A 26,317-nucleotide genomic window follows, 5' to 3' on the forward strand; every position below is an offset into this window, starting at 1 on the left:
TTTTTGTCATTGTTTTGTTTTCTCTTGTCTTAATTAATTTTTTGACTGAAGATTTAAGTTTTAATGCTATTTTTTTATACTTTTAAAACTTCATCCAGTCATTCTTAGGAATCTTTTCCAACATTGTGGCTAGATAGTAAATTATCGAATGTCCATCTTTGTTGTTTTCAGTCTCGGTCTTCATTTAATAACAAGCATTTCACCGTGGTTAGTTACATTTGATAAGCTCAAAGTCACTGAATGTTCAAAGCCAAGCTGTACATGTTGACCACACTATACCCTCAACATTTTGACTCACCTGTCATATTGTTTTTATTATTTCAGGGGGGTTGTTACTTAACAGGAGGCTGTAACTGTTGATTTAATCTATGAATATCGCTCTTTTACTTTTATTTTTTCTTTATTTATCGTTTATTGGACCAACACAATAAATTCAGATCCTTCATAAATTGGTAAGATTCTGCACCAGCCCCATGTGCACTCGTACAGCTTACACGCAGATGACTGTAATTGTACAAAAATCACCTGTACGTACGGTAAATGTATATATTTATTGCTCAAGGAGATGGCCACCTCTTGGTCTATTTGGTTGTATGGTGCAATTATTATTATATATTTCTCAAGACTGACCTGCTAGCCACTCCTGTTTTTAGTATGTGGTTTGTGGCCTGAACCCCCTTCTCTGTGTGCCTAAATTTAGCCAAGAAACGAGTATGGCAACATAAGTAAATGGTGGTTATTATGTAAATATGGGAAACTAATGACAAACTATTTATTAAAGGTTTATTGTACAATGAAATGTTTGAGTTTGCCTCTGTGGGTTTTGGGATGTGCACCATATGTTTGCGCCAAAGCTGTCTGAGTGATCCGGGTGTGTCTCAGCAGTGTTGTTTAAAACGAGGATCTTGAAACTAATGGCCGCTAAATCCCATTAGATCCCATTATAAACAATATTCTTTTTAGTTTTTACTTATTGTTCACTATACCAGACTTACATTTTAATGCTCTAACTTTGTTGGTTGATTGTTTAGTAATCCTGCCATTCAGAGTTGTGTTCCGGCTCTAATGCTTTCCTCCACCTACACACTGTATGCAATATACTCAGCTGTTATTAATGCCCAGACCTAAGCTCATTTACTTTCTGAGCCTTTCTTTATTAAAACCATATGGAGGCAGTAGTAAAATTTGTCCAGGGTATCTGCATGTCTTGAAAAGTGTTGCTTAAAAAGCATTGATTTTAGTTTCTGTCCTCCCTGATTAAAATATTACATTCTCCTCATGGAAGGAGTGTCCCTCCTTCTTCAGGCCCTCCTGTATTGAACCACGCGTTTGTTTAATTTAACACGTTTCGATCCTTTTGGCGCTGGTATTAGTAGTGTCAATACTTTGAGGATTGATCTACCCACCACTGTCATGTACCACATTACAATGTTGACCACAAGTGTGGTTTATAAACCTTTACCAGCTGATTTTAAACTTACCTGTTGATTGACAAGGTTCCACAACTGTGCGTGTGTGCGTGCGTGCGTGTGTGAGAGACATATTTTAGATTTTAATACCTTCGTCAAGGATTTCATTCACTCAGCTATGTGTTGTATTTGCTGTTGGTTTCATACAGAAATGAACTTAAATGCAAATGATGGTGAATTGTGGAATCTGTTTCTACCTCGATATTGTTGATACTTCTATATTTTTATGTCATTTGCAGGAGGAGAGCTTTGCAAGATGCCGTCATTACATTTTTTTTTTTTTTTTGCATGTGCTGACATGCTCCTAGATGCAATTGAGGGTGTTCTCACATCGCTTTCACTCTTGCATTTGAGAGATTAGTTTACCCAGACATACAGTGAGGACTCACCAGCCCATCTCTCTATAATGGGACATTTCCTTTTACATTTAGAGCAGTCTGCTTCACTGGAGTTTCCTTCTCTCTGCTGGAATATGATGATGTACGCAAAAGTGTCCAAGTGGAGCAGCAGGTGTTATGTGGTCTTAACCTGGGATAGAAGAGATAATAATAAGGCTCTTAGCCATAATCCATGCCCATTGTTTCCTGACGAGCCCTCTAACAGCTCTGGGCACTGCGGTGGATTTAGTTACGATGGATTCATCAACACAATGGTGCCTCTTATTGCGCATCCATAATAACCAGCTACTGTACATACTGTGGCATGTGGGCTTCAGTAAAGCAGTTGACAGTGTAAGAGACACAACCACCTCGCTACTGTTTTATATCACACTGTGATGTTTCTTTCCTTCGCACATGAAGACTTGTAGACACACGCTTGACACCTAACTTTTTCCCTTGTAAAACATTCATGGTGCTAAAAAAAGGAGCGGGGAATGCTTTAACTTGCGGCCTCCAGTGATTGTAGCTACACAACACATCAACAAACGGCAGGTTCCAGCTTTCCGGGAATTAGAGGCACACGGCCTTGTCAGGATTAACAGCTCTCTGGCAGCAAAAGCATTGGGCATGTTTTAACAAGAGCAACTTTACTGAGCGCTTTAGAGAAGGTAGCTGTTCAGATCACTTCCAAGGCATGATTGCGAGCGCAGGAGCCCCTCAGTGTTTCCCCGTCGTTTTATTTGCGCTCGTGTTGGAGATGAAAAGGGGCCATGTGACTATTTGGGGGAGCTGCTGGAATGTATTGTGATGCAGAGTCGCTGTCATTGCACATTTACTTTCCAGGCTTCAGTTAGGTGCATGAGAGTGGAAGAGTGCTTACATGTTTGAAAACTGGCCTCCTGGACTTGGCTGGAGGCCAGACGCAGTCCACAGCGCCGTTACTATAAATGTGAGTGTCCATTAACCTCAGAGAAGGAGTGCATCCATCAAGCCCTGCCTCAAAACTTAAAGCATTGTCTTTGCAAACACTGGAAATGACAGCAGGAAGAACTCTTTCTTTAGAGCAGTACACCTCAAGCCCCACAGACGCACTGGGAAGGGGAAGTGGGCCCAGTGGTGGATGTCCCACTCAGCCCTGACACACGGCAGCATCTTTTCCTGCGATGGAGAAGTGTAGCACGCTGGCGTCTAGGAAGAGCCCTGGGATGAATCATGCGTGAACCTCATTGTTCTTCCAGTCAAGCAGGTCTGTGTGAACCTTAGTTTGTCACTAACCTCTGCCACAATGCCTGCTTTCCCATGTTCTATATGCAGACCACCAATGTTTCCTCATATGACTTCCTGGCACACGTGGTTGATGATTAACTCAGGGATAGGTGTGGGCCTCCGGGCTGTTTCACACACACCAGGACTCATGCATACAAAACTGTGACTTTTTCCTCCAAGGCCGCACTTAGAAAAATATGATCAATTTTAAACTCTGCGTACTTACCTCTCGCATATCTCCCACAGCTCTTGTAGATACTGTAGACTGACAAACAATAACCCCAGTATGTCACAGTAAGTTCATAATGAGTGAGTCAGCCTTATCATTCTGAACCCTGACCCTGTTGTTTTTGCTGTCGCATTCGAACAGGGTGTTACCCACATCCCTATATGTTGGAATAAGCTAAAGGTTACATGGCAGTTTGTGGCTGTTATTAATACAGCTGCAGGCAGCAGGCGTTTAAAGAGAGTGGCAGAAAAGTGCAGCTTCAGGCTTTTATGTAAGAGCACTTTAATCCCTCCCTGCAGTGAGGTGATCATTTCCAACAGATTTATGTCATTACAGAGAGAGACACAATATAAACTAACACACCTGTGCTGTGAGTGACAGCTAAAGCACCACATCGGTGGGTTTTGCATCTACTTTACGTTTTACTTTATATTCCTACCATTTTCCACAGCTTTTAAATGATTATGTGCCTCATCATGTGGTTTTGCTATTTTTATCTTTGAGGAAATTTCTTCCACCCCTGTGTACAGTATATTAGATTTGTGGTCAACAAATGAAAACATGCAAAACCACTGTTATGGTCCTTAAAGTCTTTACAGGAAATTAGCAACCATCCCTGAATCAGATATCTGACAAACTCTTCATGTCTGCCCCCATCCTTCACGTGAACCACACTGACGGGCACTGACACACTGCGGCAATGCAATGAGACTACTCCGCTCTCAACACTTTGACCCGAGCCCTGACCCCAGCAGAGGTCAGGATTATGAGGTTGTCAGGATTAGAAGTCACAGCTCAGAAAACAACCTCTTTTTAGTCCCCAGCAACAGGCGACACTGTCAGCATTCAGATCATGTGTTTATGACTCATTTGTTTTTTTGTTCATCTGAGCCTCAAAAACACATCAATAGTTCTGAGCCATAATGACCCTAATCTGACCAAAATAGCAAAGTAGGGTACGTACCTTGCTTTGGTCACACTGCTTTAAACCAAATATTGGAGACAAAATTTACTGCAAATGACTTCATCCTATATTTGTATGGTGTTTATGACTGTTTTTAACATCTAGAGCTAAAGGAATAGATGTTTTAAAATAAGTAAGGAAGCATAAATGTCCAAACAGTTGAATAATTGTTGGACATGCAACACATAAAACATATGGTCAACAGTTTTTTGTTTTTTTTCACTGCTTTTATTTTCTTTTATTGCATGTTGGGTAATTCTATTTCAATTAATTGTATTAAATTGTGGTGCTCAACTGTTTAATTTTTGTAATGTTGTTTTGCCAGGTGCTACAGATTATCTATCTATCTATCTATCTATCTATCTATCTATCTATCTATCTATCTATCTATCTATCTATCTATCTATCTATCTATCCAAACATCCATCCATCCATCCATCCAAGGCACAAATTACTGAAGAAAATCTCATAAATCAAACTGTTTGTGTAAAACAATGCACAGCTGATGAATGTAAAGTGGAAGGTGCCTCTATGCAGCCACTCGCTATAGGCTTTAATCTCATTATAGAACCTCAGTCCTACATACTGTGCGCTAAATGTGGGATTATGCTTAAGATATAGAATTCACAGCGGTGCAATTTAGCCCTGCTTCCTCTATAATGCAAGATGTTCCTGCATTGCATGATAGTCCTATCGGCTCAGTAGCTAATTACTGTTGTGCCGTTGGTGACCTTTCTCTCCCTCTTGTTGCCCTGTAAGTGGTGCTTGTTGAAAAGCCTGTCGCTTCGCTTTTCCTGCCAACATTTCCATCGTGTTGTTGTGCACACGTGAGTCTTCCTCTCACTACCCATTGTGGTAAATAAATTTGATTACCAAGTGCTGATGAGCTGCTCTCTTGTTTCATGTTTCTCTGAACTTCCCAATGAATCAATGGCTGCATCAGCCGCAGAAAGTGGCCGGCGTACGTTCACATCACCTGCCTGCTCTACAGACAAACCTCAGACAGAGAATATTTCAGATTTAACTGATGATTGAAAATGCTGTCAGAGACGCAGCTGCACAGAAATCCTGTAAGAGCTGCTTTGGAGTTTTCCAGTAAGATCTATTTTAGTACAATAAACAACAGGATGTGATTATCTTGTACCAAACACGCTGCTGCTTTCATGGAGGATGTGAACAGGTAGTGAATTAGCAGTTGTGACAGAGATGGCATTGTGGCACAAAAACAAGTCGGGAAGAACAATCTCAGATATTTTCAGCTCCGTCGTGAACAAAGTGTGAAATACGTAATCCCAAATGTTTTTCCATTATTAGTCCGTCTGAGTGTGAGAACCGCCGCAGGATCAAAAGGAGAATCAAGTGCTGTTTTTAAACAATGACTGAAGGATTTTCATTCCTTATCTTTCTTCTTCAGCTTCCTACAGTAACAGGGAATCTTCTTCACTTTCAAACGTGAACAGAAGGACCAAACCGGACCAGATGCAGCCACCCTTCACTCTTTACAGAGACAGAAATTAAAGGATTTTTAGATTAAGTCCTTTCCTCATAACCATTTGATCTTGAATTCAATTGGAAGGAAGGTAACAGCCAAGTTAATTTATGTACATGTGACAAAATCCTCTTAGTTGGACATTTTGTATTTTCCCCCCAGTTTCTCTCTCTTAACCAGGTGTGTGTGTGTGTGTGTGTGTTTATACAAGATACAACCTGTGACTGCAGAATGTGAAGGAGAAATTTGACAGAAAGCTTGTGTTACGGTATTTCAAAACTGCTCCCATTTGGTTTTCACATCAGTTAAAAACTCTTAATCCAAAGACCTAAAGTGACTTTAAAAACACAAAGTACTGTGCTTACATACAAAATGTAAAACCCTAGCCTTCATCATATGCTCTATTTTCAAAGCACAGCCACATCAGTGTTTAAGTGCTTTTTATTGGATGAACATGTCACTAAATCAATGAGATGTGCGTTTTCAGGCTTGTAGTCTTGTTACTTTAACAAAATGAGGTGAGAAGTATCACATCATAACTAGTCATCTCTTCAATGCTGCATTCAAGGCTGCGCAGTAGGTATTGAAGGGCCCCATCATGTGACCCTGTCCTGCTGTAAAGTGGAGTTTACTGTATTTTTCTAACAATGTAACTACATTATCTTTGTTTGTTTTTTAACCAATTGGTTTCTTTTTAGAGCATTATTTATCTTGTTGATGAGTTTGTTGTCAGATATGTTATTTAGAATAGAATGGAATAGAATAAACTTTATTGTCTAGCTGACGCAGGGGATTTTCTTTTGGTCTCACCCAGAAAAATAAAAAACATAAACACGTCCACAATTTACTTCATGTGACATTAACAACAGAGATCTCACAGATCCAAAACCATCAGTTGCATCACAAAGATCCAGAGGAGGAGCTACAGACTAGAGCTTGTGATAAGATTGTGTTTGTCAACAGTGTCCAATTATGATTTGTATTCTGCCACACATGGTCATGTATCCTGTTGATCGGCACTTGTTTCTTTCAGGGAAGGGGGCCAGACAGGAAGTAATGGTAGCCAATCAGAGTACTGATCCAAGAATAATTATATTATTATGTTGATGATCTCTAAACAGTCTGTTTGACTTGAATCAAGTTTAACTGAAAGTGGACTGTTGGTGAAAAAAAGTTACAAATTTATTTACATAAATTTTGTAATAAAATTAGGAAAATATCCCTTTGAACTTGTTCTTATTATCACTATTATTATTGTAAATAATGTTAATTAACATAGGATAATAGAATTTTCAGGCTGCAACTACGATTATTTTATTATTTTTTTTATTTCTAAGATGATGTTGCCTTATTTGTTCTTATTTTATAGAATAAATGATTAATTACTGGCAGATTAATTGATCAAGAAAATTACCATTAGTTACATCCCTAAAACGTAGGCTATCTTTTTTTCCCTTTAAGTGCTTGTTTTTTCCAAACAAGGGTCAAAAACCTAAAGATATTCAGTTTTGAATTATTGAATTATTTTCTGTCAATATCAGTTAATTGACAATATCAATATCAGTTAATTAACTAAGCTCTGACAGTTTGGATCTGCAGCACTGTTAGCTCCTCTCAGGAAGTCTGGGACAGACCTCTTCTTACTATATTTTAACTCATTCTAATGTTTGTATTTTTGGATTGTTTTATGTGTATAGGCGAGTTGATACTTTGTGCTATTTGCTCATATCTTGCACTGAACTTAAACTCTGGTGTGAACAGATGGCTGAAGATCTGCAGTCACTGAGCTAAGAGACACTGACTTGTGGCCGGCATTGGTACTGTTGGAGTGTCTGGTTGGAAGTTTCTTGTATATATGAAATGTCGTAGTTGTAAACTTTTCGTCTTGCTATATCTGGTACAATAAATGTATGATGCATTGTCCCTGTTAATTAACAATGAATGAATAAACTGTAATTTCAGTAAACTGATTTATTTATTCATTATAGCTTATTCTCATCCTCTATTCTATTTCATTCTCTTGAATCCTATTTAATGGCGTACCTTTAAATGGTTTTTATTGTCCTGTTTTTCTTTTCTTGATGCATTTTACGCTTAATGAAAAGCACTTTGAATTGCCTTGTTGCTGACTTTATTCATTTTATTTCATTTTATTAATTTATTCTTTACCTACCCAGGAAGGCCACTTTAAAAATACAACATCTCTTGTGCCAGGGAGTCCTTGCCAAGATGGCCAAACAGAGGAGGTAAAAAAAGGAGAAAGGTTTCATATAAAAGTACAGATGGGAACAGTTTACACCAAAAGAACATACAAAAACACAGAAAACAGACACAACACGTACAGAGATCAGCGGCTTAAAGAAGAATCAAGGCAAATAATGGCACATGTTCAAAGCAATGACATTGTCCTATAAAGACTGATTTTAAAATATTTTTAAACATATCAAGAGAGGGTAAAGATGCCAATTTAAGTATGCCTTGCAGCTCATTCCAAGCTTGTGGTGCATGAAAGGAAAAGGCAGATTAACCCAGCTCTGTCTGATTCTGGTTTAAATTTGAAGAACACTCTCAGTCACCAGCACTGGCTTTAGATCACTTGCAAAATTAAAATCATTCCTGTTTATTAAAGATTTGGAGACAATAGTTCACGCTTTGATTTCCTCTCACGTTGACTAGTGTAATTCTCTCCATGTAGGAATCAGTCGGTCAGCCCTGTCCCACCTGCAGCTGGTTCAGCAGTAAGACTTACAGCAGCTAGACTCCTCACTGGTACAAACATCTCCACATCTCCCCTCCCTTGTACTGACCTCTCTTCAGGGGTTACCAGTGAAGTAGAAAACTGATTTTAAAATGATTTAAAACGATTTAATTTTGTTTTCAAAGCACTGCATGGCACCAGGTTACATCTCTGAGCTGCTTGTCCCTTATTCCACCTCCAGACCAATCACTGCTCTCCACTTCACCCACCCAGCTCTGGACCAGAGGTGATCAAGCATTTTCAGTTGTTGGCCCTAAATTATGGTAATAACAAATTATAGTTTGCCACTAACAATTAGATCTCCTCTGTCCATTTATAGCTTCAAAACCCATCTAAAGACCCATCTCTTTTCTTTAGCCACTTAATAGTCATCATTAAGACATGCCTGGACACACTCAGGGTTTTATTTGTTTATATTTCATATGTTGTTTGTGCAATGCTGCTTGAGTTATGATTTTATCATATGCTCTTATTTATTATTGTGTTTTTATTTGATCATTCCTTTGTTTTTGTTTGATTGTAATCATCATAATTCAGTGTCTCTGTAAAGACCTCTGGTCAACTATGAATAAATTGGCTTGATTTGACCTTACACTACAACTTACTGGTAGGAGTAACGGAATTACTTTTTTACCACCTGACAGTGGGATCAGTTTGTTGTGTAATCCAATAAGCTCCAGTCCGTATTTCCCCTGAAGCCCATCTGGCTCACTGGCAGGGTTTGTTTACTGGCGGAGAGGCTGGGAAGAAGGGGATCCTACAGGAGACTGTACAATCTACCTCTGTCTGTGGAAGAAGAAAAGGAAAAAAAAATAACTAGAAAACTTTATCTCACCCACTTTTCTCTTATTTAGATACATGCTGAGTCGTCGTGTCAGACAGCTGTGCGGAGCATGAACACAACTTGGAGCATACATTTTTTTTTAATACCTGAATAAAAAAATAAAAAAGGACAGCGGAGTGCTGCTGAGCCACGACGAAGTCTGTCTGTCAGCTTTCCAGAGAGTCTCACTGAAATCTCTGCACTGACTGAGCAAGAGTTGTCGCTTTGGAGCGAGCAAGCTGCCCGACAAAAAACCTTATTTCACAAGCAAAAAAACAACAACAAAAAAAAAACAAGTCAGCTGCAATGTTTTGTGCTCGCTGGAGGACTTGAGAGGATTTTTGCGAAAGACACGCTAACGTTACGCCACGCATGCCACAACCACCGAGTCAGCAGCAAACGGCTCCTAAAACCCTCTGAATTAAGTTAAGAGGAGCTTTTACACAGATTTCCACGGATGCAGTTTTTCTCTGTGTGTTTTTTCAAGAAGGTGCATTGCAGCTGCGTGGGTATGCGTGAGATTTCTTAAAGTTAAAATTAATTGAGAGGGTCGGTGAAAAGCAGCGCAAACTTCACTTGTGGCCTGGACTGGAGTGGAGGAGCCAGGCTAGGTGGCTAGCTGCAGCTAGCTCAACCTTTAGCAACAACGTTAGCTTCTGCTCGGCCAACAAGTCAGTTTTTGCTTTTTTATTCCGACACTGACAAACTCAACCGGGCCAATTTAATTAACCAATGCATTTAAAAAAAACTAAAAGAGCACTCGTGTCCCGTGCTGGTGTGTGTTGACGGTGCTTTTCCATGAGGTAGCTAACTTTAGCAGCAGTAGCAGTGCTAGCTTATGTTTGACTGAACACGTTGGACTCGATCCTCCGCCCATCTTCCGGGATGTCTTTTATTTATTTTTGTTTACCTGTTGGCCCACGCCGCAAAACAAAACCAGTTTCCTGAAGCTATTTCTCCTTTAGTTTGAACTGTCCTCCTCGCCAAGGATTATTGTGTATTTGACCCGGACTGGTGCTGGATGGTGTCTTATCCAGAGTCAGTGATGTGTCTCCGGACTTTGTGTTTTATTTTGACCGCTGTCTGCATTGTGATGAGCTGTCATCGAGTGACTGGAGAGAGTAAGTAACAATAATTATCACATTTTATCTTTGCTAACATTAACCATGTTACTTGTGTAAAATTGTTGTAATAAGTGGCTTTTTGCATCGAACGACTGCTTGTTAAGAAATCAGAAATTATGTAGTGTGCTAAGGACATAGAAATGATAAATTGCAGACACTCACATATAAAGAAATAAAAGTCAGAGTCTGTCAAATGTTGCACAATTTTCTGTCCATTGCAGGTGAGGGGATTAACACTGAAATCTTAATATTTACAGTTTCATTACCTGTGCCAAGACAATGGGGAAATGGATTAAATGAATTAATATCCCTTTTTATATTTTGATAGAGAACCATAGACATTTAGGACCCAAATAATTGTAAGAATAATTATTAAGTGATACTACACCCAGATTCTGAACTATATGCAATTTCCAATTGAATTTAATAGACTAAATATGAAAAATAAATAACCTACTGAGAAATACTACAAACAAACAAGTGAGCAGTGCAGACACCCTGCTGCAGTATTGTCATACAGATTTTTTTGTTTTGTTTTGTCTGTGTTTTGTGGTTATTTGATAAATGCACGTAGGCAGCAAGTTCTAGACAGTCACTGCATTGAAGGGACAAAGGTTAACACTTATCGGCCATTTGAGTGTGCAGGAACTGTAAACAAAATGTTTTGTCCCAAATAAGTAAGTAGTCTGAGAATTTAGAAGAGCTAATTGGCCGTTATTTTAGATTGGAAAGCCTTGGCTTGTAGCTGTGGTCAGTGCAGGAATGTAACAATAAGCCCTCTTTACAGCTCCTGACAATCCCTTTACATTCACCAGCCAACAAGCCTGGGTGATAAGAATGAATGAACACATTTGCACTCACCCGGAGACATTTTAATATTTCTCAGACACTGCAGTGACTACACACACTCACTGTTTTACACCTTTCTTTTAAACAAATATCGGTTACACTAGTATGTAATGTATCGCAAACTGCTGGGATTACTTGTTTGTTTAAACAGCTGTATAGTAAGTGTGAGTTTTAAGCAGAGATCAGTCTCGTAAACATGACATCTCCCATAAATTTTCCCATATATTAGGATTTTTTTTATCTAATCCTATGATTCAGTGGAGGTTAACTGTGATTTATGGTATTATTTCTCAATAAACAACTCTTTATGTGGTTTCTTTACTGTCTAGGCTGTATAACTTATTGAAATAGTACTTGGTTTTGCTTAATTGGAAAACCATTGGCTTGTGTTTAGTCCATCTCATTATTTTTTTTTTTGAGTATTATGCCGTGAAACTTACTCTCAAATATTGATTACAAATAGCCGTCAGGTAATTATTTTCAGTATCGATTAATGTGCCACTCATTTTCTTGCTTAATCTTTCGACCAATGAAACATTAGATAACGGTGATAAATGCTCACCACGATACCCTGCAGCACCAGGTGACATCATTAAATGTCTTGTTTTGTCCGACCAACCATTCAAAACCCCAAAATATTCAATTTATTACAATTTAAGACCAAGAAAAAGGGAAGTTGTCACATTTCAGAAGCTGGAACCATTACATTTTTTGGCATTTTTGCTTGAATAATGATGATTCATTGTTTATCAAAAAAGTTGGCGTTGTATTTTTCAATCGATTAATCAACTAATCATTGCAGCTCTCCTTTAGAGCCGCCTTTTTAGGTAGTTAAGTTATATAAGTTAACACGGTGTAGTGTGATAAACATGAAATAAAAAGGAATGATTTTTATAATTATCACTCCAAACAAATTCCTTCAAATATTTGTCCATAAAGGAGAGTGCATGTCCTCGTACGCTGCATTAGTTCTTTAGTATAACAGGCTTATACAGATGCTTTTATTACTATTATCACTCCACAAATAAAATAAAATTGATCTAATGCGTTAATCCATCATTTTACTTTTCTGTTCTTTGTGGAAATAATTGCTTCAATGTTTGTGCTGTCTCACAAAACTCTTGAAACAAGCACATATACACAACAAGCAGTGTTTTACTAATTTCAGTCATATTAACAGGAGCTCCTCCTCCTCAGCATAAAAAGTTTATCCACTGTATGTACACACAGTATGTAGCTTTAAAACGCATACTACTACAGCACATGGCAGTAGTTTGATTTTAAAAAGTGCTCTGAAGGAAAGGAAAAGCAAGGGCTCTCTCACCTTTCATCAGATTTTAGCGAGGGGCAAATGGAGCGATGTCATCAAACCAGTTTGAGCGAGAATTCTAAGACATAAATCAAAAGCAAGTTGTGTAATTGCTCTGCAGCCTCCCCCCTTCCCCCTCCTCCTACTCCTCTCAGACTTGAGCGTGAACCACAGAAGGGAAGAGTGGAACCTGGGCCTCACACTGGCCGATTTCATAAGCTGGACTGACCAGTGTCGAAGTCAGGAAATCTTCTGAGCTACTCGTTGGTTGCCGTCCAGCTCAGCTTGATGGAAAAATTCACTTAATAATGGAAGCTTATATTTAGTTGCAGTATTAATTATTGTTAATTTGTTTTAGCATCAACTGGCGGTTCAAAATGGTACCGCCAGTTTGTCCATGTTACCGCATAGGTGTTTTTTTTTTTACATATGCCATATTTCATACTTTCAGCTGGCCCCAGTTTGGGCCTCTCATGTAGTAACATTACATTCGTCTGTTTAAAAAAAAAAAAAAAAAAAAAAAAAAAAACAAACAAAAAAAACAAGTGACTGCTGAGAGACCTAATAATAGGTGTTGAACAACACTTACTGCTGTTCTGAGGATATCTCTGAACTCCTCAAAGACTCTTCTAACTGCCTGGATGAAAAAATATTAATCTGCAGCAGGATGAAAAAGATTTCTAACCTGTTTCTCAAGTTGTGACACTATTTCTTGACAAAGACGTTTGCTGGAAATGACGTATCTGTGCTCACTTTCTACAACGTTAAACAATTAGTTATTTGACATTTTTAATATGCCGCTGTTTCCTGAGGTTATTGACCTCTTGAATGTTAAAGTCTGGCACATAAGGTGCATTTGGTTTTTATTTCTTGGTGTTTAGTGAATTTTAATATGTTCAGGTTATTTGATCTCTGATTTTCAAACTTTAAGAAGTATTGTTCTTCTTTATGGTACTTGTTGTATTTTAGTAAGTTCTTATGTGTATGATGATATTGTCATATGTCATTTACAACTATAATTACTGGACAGGAAGCAAATGCAACTTTGGAAACGGGTTAAAAATCAGTAAGTGTATTTTAATGTCCGTCCATTGTCAAACATCTCTGGTAATTGATTTATGTTTAAAAAGAAAAAACAAAAGTGTTGCCTTGTGAACCCTTGAATGTAATGGTGATACATAATAGGCACAAGCTGTGGCGAACGTTCAGCTTGTTTCAACTCAGGTTCTGTTCTGAGGTCTCAGGTGGATTGGTTGTCAGACTGCACTGTATTGTTGTGCCGTGGTAACATGTCACTTTATCAAGAGTGTCAAACAGCAGGGGCTCGCCATGAAGCCAGCAGCAGCCCGTTGTTGAGCACCACTCGGGCCACAGCAGGTCTTGTAGGTGGGCAGCTATCCAACGACCTGGCGCCCTTGATTTATGCCTCCCGACAAGGAGAGCAATTGTAAGGTGATGAAACTGTCACCTCCCAACCACCTCTCCAAAAACACTCAGACAAAAACACTGCGCACACACCACCATCGCTGTCTCAAGTACCAAAGTCATGAGTGCGTTTGACATGAATACAATAGAATGATTTTTCCACTTGTCACCCTCAGAAATGGCCGTCTAATCCGGGTTGACAGGCTCACGTTTGAAAATTATATACAGCTTGAAAATTGAGTAATCAGATACACCTTCACTCTTTCACTTCGACCACACAGACGTCTGACAAGGAAGCCTTGTTGTGTCAGATCTTTACCTTTGACACCGTGCTCCTGTTAAAAGGAAATGTGCTTGTTATTGTGCTCTCAAACGTTAAAGGTAATGATTACCCCACTGCCAACGCAGTCCTTAAAGCCCACACAAATTTTAAAGGCTTTTAAAAGACTGATATGTATTCTGACGCAGCCTATGAATGGAGACTTACACTAGTTGTTTCTGCATGACACATGCCAGTTTAGTGTCAAATTTCTCTGCTGTTTCACAGGGTTTCTGAAAGTAACAGATGTCCTAAATTTAAAGTGAAGAAAAAAATGATAGGCTTCTGATTTTTATTTTTATATACAATGGGTTCTTTTGCTAACCAGCAAAGAGAAAAATGTGTAAGCAAGAGCAGCTGGTGGCAACTGAATCACCAAATGATCTTTGGTCCAAAGCCATTTATCCACAGGATACACATCACACAATCCCAAGAGGGAACTTTGTGGTTTTATACGCTCCCTCTTTTACTCGATTGTGCTCTATGTAAAGGCAGGGGCCTGAATTACTTTGGTTTAATATAATTCCCCATCTTTTGTACTGTGTGATAGGGTTAATGTGCTGGGTTCACCATGTCACCCTTACCAAACAGCTGGCACATTTGATATCCTACTCTCCCCCTGCTCCTGCTTACAAGACATTCATAGGAGAGCCTATACTGTTGAGGTTGGACTCGACCCTTAAGCAATTTCCGAAGAAGTCTGTATCTGTGAGTTGTAGTAATGTCACTTTCTAATTGCTATAATATCTAATCCTGTGCAGCTGGAGAGATGACAAACCTCTCTTATTTAACTCTAATTGCAGCCAAGAGGCTTTCAGAGTTAAATGCTGATATGCTGTCTTACTAGACATAGCCTTGTCAGAGATTCAGTTTGTTTGACTTTGATGTGAACAAGAGTAAGTTTGGTATTATGTCATTATTTCTCCAATTCAGAAGAGAGTTATTAAAACTAGTTTTCAGTGTTTACAGTATGCCTTAAAACTGTGTAATGATTAGGTTTTACAACCCTTCTTAGAGTGGATTACATCACATGTCAGTTTGGAAACAGTGTGCATGTATCTTGGTGACCTCGGCATTTTGTGGATCTGCGGTTAGTTTAAGCCTAGGTTGGAAAACAACAGAACAGCGAAACCTTGAAAAGGGAAGTGTTGCAATCACTGAGAGTTTGTGTTCCTGCATGCTTATTGAGGCCTCAGTTCTCTGCGAGGCCCAGCGATAATATACATCGTCAGTCTAGCAACCTGTAGCCCACCCCCCAACCCATCCCCCACCCACCTCCTTCACAGGATCAGAAGCGTCAGTGCCTGTTGATGCTTGCAGCTGCAGTGAAAGCGTTGTGGATTTGTACATTATGCCCATGAGCACACAGTGGACAGATGGTGAAACTCAGAGTGTCTAGAGCAGACTCCTTTTAGTATAGATATGTACAGTACTCAACACTTATAGTTCAGTACATGTTGATTTAAATTTGGGACCATCTTGTGACCCAGGCCTGACTTACATCAGGCATTCACAATGGTATCTATCTGGATTTATTATCAGGACGACATGTCATCATTGGTGTTGCCTTTACATTTGCTATTTTGTGATCTTGTTTTCAACTTGTCTGCATCGCGGTATATGACTGACTTGGAAATTTCACTGCATATTACTCAATATGAGAAGAAGTCCGCTGTCTGTTAACATTTTAATCTTGTGGGCGTGTTTTTCGTATCATTTGTGATCACAAGTTGTATGGATTTCCTTTACACTTGATCACAATCTGAACCAGAACACCTTTAGGTGTCACCCAATGGCTCATCTGGCTGCATGCATTTATACTTTGCAATAAGGTGCATTTTCCAGATAAGATGTACAGATACAGATTGTTTTCTAATTAAACGTATGTAAATCAGGCCTTAAAGTTAATAAGCAAAAAAACGTTAATAAGCGGACCTTGAGTTGGGACTGTTGTGCCAAACTATTGTTTCCAAGGTCAAGAATAAACCGCAGTGATCGACCATAATAGACTGTATTTTTTGTGTTTTTAAACATCACTCTAATACATTCCTTTGCCTTACATAAAGCACTTTCCACAACTTGTCAAGTTAGTAGGATTAATTGATTAATTAATTGTTGGTTTTGGGCCTTTCATGGGATCTGTTACCCATGATGAAAAGACAAAACAACACCAGCCCTAACCTTTAAACTTTGATTTTAAGCTCCCTCCTGCCTAGTCATTATCCATGCTGATGCTATTGACAGGTTTGTCTTTACCTTCAGTGTTGCTGAAATGGGAAACCATCATACTACTCCTTTTTAATTAACCTTAAAAGTTCATCTGTCTCAGAGGAGCCAGCAGTGCTAGAGATTGATAGAATCTAATAGCATCAGTCAATAGAAATCTGCTTCTCTAATGACTCTAATTGACAATTCAGAGCACCATTGCTGTGTTTGGCTGTCGGGCTCAGAGTAAGTGATGTATGGAGAGCTGGAGCCAGCCTTGTTGCAGTAGTAACCTTTGTGTGTTTTCATTTCCTCAACAATACAGGGAGCATTTAAATTCTGGGAAGCACCTGGTTTGTTTTGCTTGAGTTGTGTCATGTCATCACAGACTGAATTGATAACTAAGCTGCCCCACTCTAAAACAACAAAAAAAACTTTTTTTTTCAAGAAAGTTCCTACTTCTGCCAAAGTTTTGTTCCTAAACTAAGTACTCACACATGGAGAAGCCAGCGCGGCCAGTTCTTTCTCTGCTGCCGCTCTAAAATTCCTCACTTACACACCAGGGTTGCCATGTTCCAGTTTCCAAAGTGAGCCACTATCGGTACGGCTGGAGTGTATTAGATTCTCTATTGGGAATGTGGAGCTAAAAATACTGGCTGAAAGTGTACACTGATAGGAGCCTGGACTCACCGCCCTGTTATGATTCGCCTTCCCCACAGGGTCACTCAGTGCTCTGCTGGCTGACTTTACTGCAGCTACAGAACCACCGTCCCCTCGTATTGTACACGGCCTGCGTTCCTTTGTTCCATTAAACAGTTTTGTTTGACTGTGTGTGGGGTCTTGTATGAGGAAGAGGGGGATCCTTTGTAGTTGTAAATGTGTTCCTTGATGGATCTACAGTAGGCTACATTTGGTGCACACTCCTCTGGCAGTTACCGTCAGTTTGATAGGAAATGTTTCATTTGGAAGTGGATGTGTTGAAAGTACAGGTTTGTGGCACGCCATTCATGCTTACAGTTCGGCAATGCTCCCAAGACCACAAAGAGAGCTGCGGATCTAAATGTAGTTTAAAAAGAAAAATGTACTTTTTGACGAGCCAAGCTGCTTTTAATAGGTTGCAGTTTAAACCCATGTTAGGACATTTAGCCTGTATTTTAAACAAGCCTCAAAGCTGTAGGCTGGACTCTAGATAATTGCTGCAAAGTGAGCTTTCGGGGTAAGGTCATGGAGTGAAAAGCTTGTTGTTAGGACACTCAGTGATTGGACACACTGTGTGTGTTTGTGTGTGCCGGTTGTCTTGTACTGTTATGCAACAGAAAGTGTAAAACGAGCTGCTGCCATAAAGAGGTGCACGCCTACCTGTTATACCTCTTCTCCACATGGCTGACCACTTGGCCTGATGCGCCCATCTCAACGGTGGGTCGCTTGGTAAACAAATACAGTCCTCTCACCAGGCAGCACACCTCCAGCTGCACCCATGACTTGTGAACTGTAAAACCGGGGCTGGAATGTCCCACGATGCACCTGCAAAGGAAAACGTCTTTATGACCATCATTACTTGTGTTATGTCACACAAAGCATATGCTTAAGAGGTTGGCTGACTTCCAGAAGTGAGAGAGCTGAGAAAATCCTCATTACTGTCAGCCTTTCTCATGCAGAACTCCCCGAGTTTGATATATTTTGCAGAAAGTTTTAAGATCACTGCACTGTAGTATCTACAGCTGCAGTGCGGTTGACGTTGCTCAAGAACTGAAACAATTGATTGTTTGATGGGTTGATTGAAAGAATCTGTTGATTAATTTATTTAGCGAACACAAAAGGTAGAAAAAAATTCTTGTTCTAGCTTCTCAAATGTGAGACTTTGCTGCTTTTCTCTGCTCTGTCATTATAATTTAATATTACAAGGTTTTTACTGGTAATTGAACAAAACAATTAATCTGAACGCATCACCAGCGTGGGATCTGATCACCTGTGCTAGGGTACTTTTTGGTATTCATTATACTAAATGATTAATTGAGAAAAGAAAAAAAAAAAAAGATCTTAAACTACGGCCCTACATTCATCTCTACTGCATCATTGTGATACAGTAGAATTTGAAATGACTGAGACTGAGTGAATATGTAACCTGTCTGCGCAACAACATAGTTAAGGAATTTCTCATCAAACCAGTTCATGTGTCTGGGTGAGGACTGACAAAGCCACAAATCTACTACTGGTGCAATACACAAGCATTAGTGCTTCAATTCCCCTCACAGACAAATATTTTTAATGCATTAGCTAATGTTTTTTATGGTCTTGAGTTACAGAAGCAGCTCCACAAATCAACTGAGTGTAACCAAGGATGAGCACAGCCTCACGCTGGTGACAGCACTCCATATTAGACAGTGGCTCACTGCCAGATATGTGGTTGCTAAACAAAATGTCAGTGAAGATGGTCTGGTCTTCATCAAAGGCAGAGACATAACCACATATTTTTCAGTAAAATATTCCCTCTAATTACCAAAAGATCTATTTTTTTCTCCTCCTTGAGACTGTGTCTGACTTCTTCAACCCTGTTTTTCCAGTTTACAGAGCAGACATATTGCCTAACGCATCAGTCACATTCAGAGGTTGTAATCTGCCAACAACTGCAGCAGATTAATTGTCTTAGGGAGAGGAGTCTTTGTTCACATCCAAGAGTCGTATTTCCTGTCCACAATGCAATACTGTTTAGTTACCCATAAGACTTTACTGTACATCTCAACCTCTACGCACAAGATTGTTTAAGCTTTGTTTTTACTACATTTTTTTTCTTGTGAATCATACATGATGGTGTCTAGTTTCTAAATAACCCGTGTCTTTCCATTCTTGTCTCTTCAGTTTGTCCAAACAAGGACATCCGGAACAATGTGACCAACCTGCAGTCGCTCGAGAACTGCACTGTGATCGAAGGCCACCTGAAGATCTTACTCATGTTCAGGACCAAGCCAGAAGATTTCCGGGGCCTCAGTTTTCCCAAGCTGAGAGTGGTCACAGACTATCTGTTGCTCTTCAGGGTTTACGGCCTGGAGAGTCTCAGCGACCTCTTCCCCAACCTAACAGTCATCAGAGGCAACAACTTATTCTTCAACTATGCCCTAGTGGTGTTCGAGATGCTCCAGCTGCGAGAGATCGGCCTCCATAGCTTGATGAACATCACTCGAGGGGCCGTGAGAATTGAGAAGAACCCGGATCTCTGCTATCTCTCCACTCTGGACTGGTCCAAGATCCTGGACTCGGTGGAAGACAACTACATCATGGCCAACAAGAACGACAGAGAGTGTGGAGACGTGTGTCCAGGGGCGGCCATCGGAAAGACCACGTGTCAGACGACAACCATCAACGGACACTTCAGCGAACGCTGCTGGACGCAGAACCATTGCCAAAGAAGTAAGCAGCCTTTTGTAATTATTCTCTGACACTCATGAAATAATATTTGACCTCTGTTATTGCTGATGGTAAAACTGGAATCTGCACACAAAAGCACTACCACCTAGCACTAATTCAGGACGATTGTACTACAAACCACTGTGTCTGTTATTTAGCTTACCCTCATTGATATAAATGGGGCAGACAAAATGTTAGAAACATTTGTTGGTATAATTTCAATATGATTAATAATAAATCATGGCTTTTGTTAGTCTACGTTTGCCCGACACATATTTTTTTTTGTTCCTGCAGCAAATGTTTTGAATTGTGTGACTGAAATGTTAGGTTCCCTCTCATGGTCATCCTGATACATGACTGTATGACTGTCCCGGATCAGAGCTAAATACCATGAAGTGCTAAAACGATTTATTGCTAATTACATTTTGACTGATGAGCTCTGAGGCTTGGTGACTAAATGGTTTATTGATTAGTTGGACAAATATCAACACACCAATCGACAATGAAAATCATTAGTTGCAGCTGTAATATTACCAACATTATAAAACCCTTGAAACTCACCATATCAAAGGGAAATTTTCTGTTGAAAAATAAGGTCACCTTCAACCTTTATCTTGCTTTTTACATGCTTTCCACCGCATCTTATGGTCTTCATCAATAGATGGGGTTTGCTCACTTATGACTCATATTTGTCACAGTTTGGTTTCTAAATTATGTTCAAGTTGAGCTGTGATGCTAAAAAAGTCAATAAAACTTTTCCACTTCATTTAATTTAATGAGAAACTACATCTAATACTTATGATTAGATTTTTTTTTATTATTCCCTACTGTTACTAGTACTGTAATATGAATTTTTGCCAGTGACCAGCAACAGCTCCTTGTGCAGCTCTTCTAAGCTACTTTCCATCAACACATCATTATTTCCATTCCCCTTTGCTTTTACCACACGTCTAACCAGTCTAACGTTTACAGAATTCAACTCTCCATTTGGACCAAATAAAACCTGATGTGGGTCACTGTTTAAAACAAAAATAGTTCTTTGTTTGTGTCAGAATGAATGATGAATCGCAGCTTTAAAGTTGATTTGCCAAAAGTTAGTTGTGTCCCGTTTTAGTAATGAAATGTCAGATCTGTGTCATGTGCTCAGGTTTAGTTAAGTAGGCCAGGTTCTGTGTCAGTGCAGCTTGAACCGTACTCTAATGTGACGCAACGCCTCACCAGTTAGTCTATGAATGTTTACTGTCAATAAACTGTAGTGCTGTTATTGCTCATGTTGTGCAGAGGAGTTAAAGACGATGATGGGCACAGTGTGTGGCTTTTATTGTAAAACAACAAGCCCACCCATTTCAAACCACACACCAAAAAGGTTCAAGTTCAAGTGCAGAGAAGAATTTTGCGCATGGGTGCTGTCTGAACACCTTGGCTCGCACCATTACGCAACACTGCGTACATTAGCTTAACAGTTCTTTTGAACTAGTTTCTCCGCAGGTCTGCCTTTTCAAGCTCTTAATAATGCTTGTTTGGTGTAGCGGCTACATGCAGTTTCTGTAGAGCTGAGCAAGACCCATCATTATGCTCTTCAGTCCCCTTGCCGTTATTAGTGTTACAGTTTTTTTTTCACTAATACATTTCGCTTGAAGTGAATGCTCATAGTCATCACAAATCCTTGAAGACATTTGCAAAATAGGCCCAGAAGGCCTATTGTCAAATTGTGGTAATGTGGTGAATGTCAAGGCGGAAGTGTTATATAAAAAGTCTCACGGCAGATATGATTTCCTAATTGTGTGCCATTTTCTGTCGATGAATCAACACCAGATGCCGACTGGCAAGCACTGATCTCCAGTCATGGGCTTGCATTCGGCACGGGCAGGGCCTGTGGTCTTGTGGTCTGGGACCTGCGGTTTTTTGCCTACTTTCACTAAAGCATGAAAAGACCCGTTAAGCCCCAGCTCGAACCACAGGACAGAGTGTAAGGCATTCGGTGTCCTCTTCAAATGTTCCCTGTTTGTGCTTTTTATAGACCAACTGCAGTTCTTAAAGCAAGCTGCTTGTTGCATTCTTTCTCTCTGTTGGTCTGCTGCTGTTGTGACTGTAATGATTTTTTTCACAGGGCTTCAGCCTAACTTTTTCCACCAGTAGCACTAGTGCACCCACTGACAACTTTTAGGAGAACCAGCACAAAATTTAGGAGCACCACTTAAACTTACAGACAACGCAACACATTCAATCTTTTTCCATCTCAACAGTATTACTGATAAATGCTCCGATAATAAATAGACAGTTTACAAAAATAATAAACAAAAGTCACAAAGGGAAGTAGTGCTTTAAGAGACAAACTAAGTTAAATAGAAACATAGACACCTAATAATAAATTTACAAACGGAAATATAAGATAACATAACAGAAATTTAACATACATCATTACAGCACAGCCATTACAACAAAACAAGCAAACAAGGAACTCCCTCTTATTTGCCTCTCTGCCCCCTCCCTTCAGAGCACATCCCCCTGAGAGCCACTAGGGCCAGGCTCCTCTGAAGGCCAACCCTTGTAGTTGTGCTGTCAAACTGTTTGACCCTGACTGCACCACATCTGTACAGCCTCCTTGGCATCAAACTCTTCCAGGCTAGTTCCCTCAAGACTTAGTCTAATCATAGATTCCTTCAATAAAAATGACATCTGTAATTGTCGTATAAAATGAAATGTTATCTGGATTTACCATGTAGTGCTCAGTCATGCTCCTCACCTAATATGTGATCTTACCATGTTAAATGTTTCTGTTTCTCTCTATTGTGCCTGGGGTGAGGCCAAAGATGAATTTCCAGCTGTGGTTATAAATGGTCACTATTAGTAATTTTACTTAAGGATGTGAATAGTTCTTCCACCACTGCTCTTTTTTTTTCTGATTTAAAAACATATGTTCTGTAGCCTGATACTGTAATTAACTTACCGTGAGTGTTCGCATGTCGGACATGCCTACCAATCAAAATATTCACTGTCGTCCCTTGATGCAGGATCTGTGCGTAGACTATCTCTTATTCTTTGGTTGGCACGTCATTGTCACCGTCCATCATGAAGGACAGAGAAGTGAAATCCTTCTGATCTTCTTTTTCAATGAATCTGTGAACTGCACACACGCTTTGTCGTTGCTGTAAGTCAGGTTCACTTGAACTTCAATGTGACCCTTGGATTTAGAGAATGGCAGTTATTGTTGTCGTTATTATCATTTCAGCCTCTTCTGCAGGTGGATTAGTAGATTCCTGTCTTGGAGGTGCTGCAATTCAGTCAGTGCATTTGTCTCTGCATAGTTTTCACTTCATGCTGTTGTTGTGCTTTACAAGTTTTTTCATGTTTAAAGTTTGTGTTTGGGTCTGCAAACTTAGTTTTCACTGAGAGCAGTGCATACAATACATGGCGATCTTTTCTTTGCAATATCTCAACCGCGTTTCAACTGCAGGAGCCGTTCTTGTCGGAAACAGTAAGTCTCTGCCTTTTCAACACAAAATCACCTGTTGATTCCTCTGAATTGTCTCACTCACACACACACACACACACACGCACACACACACACACACAGACACGGACACACACCGATTGTCGCTCCCTCCTGGTTTCTCACATGATGTACGATGATAACTTCATGAAACAAAATGACAACAATAGTTACTAGTCAACCTTTATAAAACTTACAAGTACCACCAAATGCAACTAAATGGGCGCAGTCTGAAGCCCTGCTTTGCACAACTTGTTAAGGTTCATGAATAAACATAGATAATACATCTGATGCCAAAAATAGCATTTTAGAAATAAAAGTAACCTTTTACCTTTTAACCTTTTCATGCACAATAGATCTAACTCAAATAGAGAACTGAACAACTGAAAAATGGGGATAATGTTATACTTCAAAACCTTTTGTATTGCAGAGGATAGGCAGTGGTTAAGTGCAGTAAGTGCCAGGGGTGACTGTAGGTCACGCACACTTTCTGTAGTCTGCCCACCAGCAGAAAACAAAGCTGCAGAACCACGAGGCTTGGCTTAGCTCCCATGTTTGGAGTCACAACCCATTTCCCTTCCCTGCTTCTATAACAGGGGTAATTTGAGCTTCTCCCAGAGCAGCCACCACTAATTTCCCCCTCCTTTTTACACCAAATTGGGTGCGTCCGTTCAGCAAAGTGGCAAAGCAAGGTTGCAGGAGATGCTCATTATCAAAGCTGATTAGATTTGGCTACAGGCACACACAAACACACACCATGTCGACAGCTGTAATAGCAGCAAATACAAGGCATCGTCCTGAAGCATCTTTGTCATCTTTGAAATTTTGTACAAATTCGTCCCAAGTATTAGCAATGCACTGACTTACATTTGGGTACTTGCCGTTACACAGTACCAATATGATACTTAATTATACCATTACAGTTCTAACAATGACTTTATTTTCATCAGACGTTCCTCCCTTTTTGACCGTATAAGATTTAATGTACAACATGATGCTGTTGCTGCTTTTTGACATCTAACTATGTGTTTTCCTGAACAAACATGGCACTGCCACACATTTCACTGAAATGTACCTTGTAACACATTAATTCATGTTAATGTTCACTGCATTATCATCTGTTTTCATCTACCATATGTGACACGTGACACTTTCACTTACCACACTGCTTACCAGTACTGCAGTGGTTTGTCCTCCCAAGAAGTTGTGGTCTCCCCAAGGTATGTCTCTAACTGAACGGCAGCACCCACTGGTGCACTGCTCAGTGATGTTGATGCTTGCTCATCTGCTATCTCATCAAACACACTGTCCAGACTGCTGCTGGCCTGGGTGTTGCGTAGCTTTCTGGCAGGTGGTTCTCCAGGATCCTTGCACTTGTCTGCCTCTCCTCCACCTTCTGCAGCTCAAGCATCACCGTGTCCTTGGCGTGTTTGTTCTGCATGGACAACCCAAAATGTGTGACCACATAGACTGTACACACAGACCATACACGACAACTGCACACAACAAGTGTTCGTATCTCTGTCTGTTTCACAATATGTCCGGGCCTTCAAGGACTATTTTTGAAAAATCCTGTTACTGGTAATAATCAATAGGTTTTTAATATGCAAAGTCTGTTATATAAACAGGTTTTTTTTTTTAAATCTGTTGAAAAACAAAACAGGCCTTTATTTCCTTTTTAAAATTGAGTTGAAATTATGACCTGGTGTGAAGGGAATTGTTACTGTTGAGTCTGTTTTCGTTTGATTAAGCACTATTTCTTACCAACACTCTGTTAAAGATAATGGGCATTTGATGATGTTTTGGTGATGCTTTTTGGCACAGCTTTTTTAGCTGTTAGGATGTCAGCTGTTAGTCTGAGCCCTGAAACAGGCTGGCAGCTGGAAATGTTGACTCTGATTCAATAAGAAATCAGGGGCTTCCCCCTTGAGATCTTGTTGTTTCCACTGCTGAACTGCACTGACAAAATGTCCATCTGTCCATCAAATGTTTCTTAAATTTTGTATATTTTTTCTCTATTAAGTTTGTTGGGGCATTTTATGTCTTTGTTAGAGAGTTGACAGTAGTGACATAACAGGAAATGAAAATGAGGGGATAGAGAGAGGGGGATTGATATGGAACAGACTCTGGGGACGTTGTGGTTCATGGTCAGTGCCATAAAACCCCTGGGCTCTCAAGGTTGTCCCTAATCTTGCATATCTAAAGTCATCATCTTATTCAAATTTAGGGGAAAAGGGAAAAAGTATGAGGCGGTTTTCCTTAGTCATTTTATTGCACACAAGTTGGATTACTGTGAAATGAAATCCAATGGTGTTATCTTTATTATTTTTTATTTAGTTCATTCAATTTGTTATAGAATTGATTTTTACTGTACCTCTTCAACTTTGTCCTGGAAGACATTTCATGTGATAGACATAATGGGAACAGATGCATTTTTAACTATATAATTTTGTTCAGTCCTGCAAAGGAATAAATTAAAAAGTCTTAAATTTAATTTAGAAAAGTCTTAAATATTTTCTCTTGCCTGCCATAAAAGTGAGATTGTTGCGGCAGTGGATTATGCACACGGGGCGTTTCAGTCTCTTTTGTGGAGTTTCAGGTCTACTCTTGTTATACTTTGAGAAGCAGTGACAAAAGTGTGAAATCATAATAAATGATAATGGGCCATATTTTCCCTGCTGGTTTTCCATCTTCATACTGTGGCTGGTATGATTGTGAAATGGGTATTAAAATGGACTTATTTGATATTAAAAAAGTCTTTTAAGAGTCTGAACTTTAACTTGATGAACCCTGCAGAATCCCTGCTGGAA

At 39.6% G+C, this 26,317-nt stretch overlaps 1 protein-coding gene across 1 annotated transcript in view; it reads left to right on the top strand.

Annotated features, from left to right (window-relative positions):
• The first annotated feature begins 9,526 nt into the window (after nt 1–9,526).
• LOC111231251 (insulin receptor-like) overlaps nt 9,527–26,317 on the top strand; it is a 52,471-nt gene continuing 35,680 nt past the window's right edge. Inside the window, exons 1-2 of the mRNA XM_022758290.1 lie at nt 9,527–10,499; nt 19,469–20,017. Coding sequence (XP_022614011.1) covers nt 10,400–10,499; nt 19,469–20,017 — 649 coding nt within the window. The 5' untranslated portion in view covers nt 9,527–10,399. The remainder of the gene's footprint in view (nt 10,500–19,468; nt 20,018–26,317) is intronic.

The sequence above is a fragment of the Seriola dumerili genome, unplaced genomic scaffold (genome assembly GCF_002260705.1).
Source record: "Seriola dumerili isolate Sdu_G_001 unplaced genomic scaffold, Sdu_1.0 BDQW01000291.1, whole genome shotgun sequence".
NCBI classification, from domain to species: Eukaryota; Metazoa; Chordata; class Actinopteri; order Carangiformes; family Carangidae; genus Seriola; species Seriola dumerili.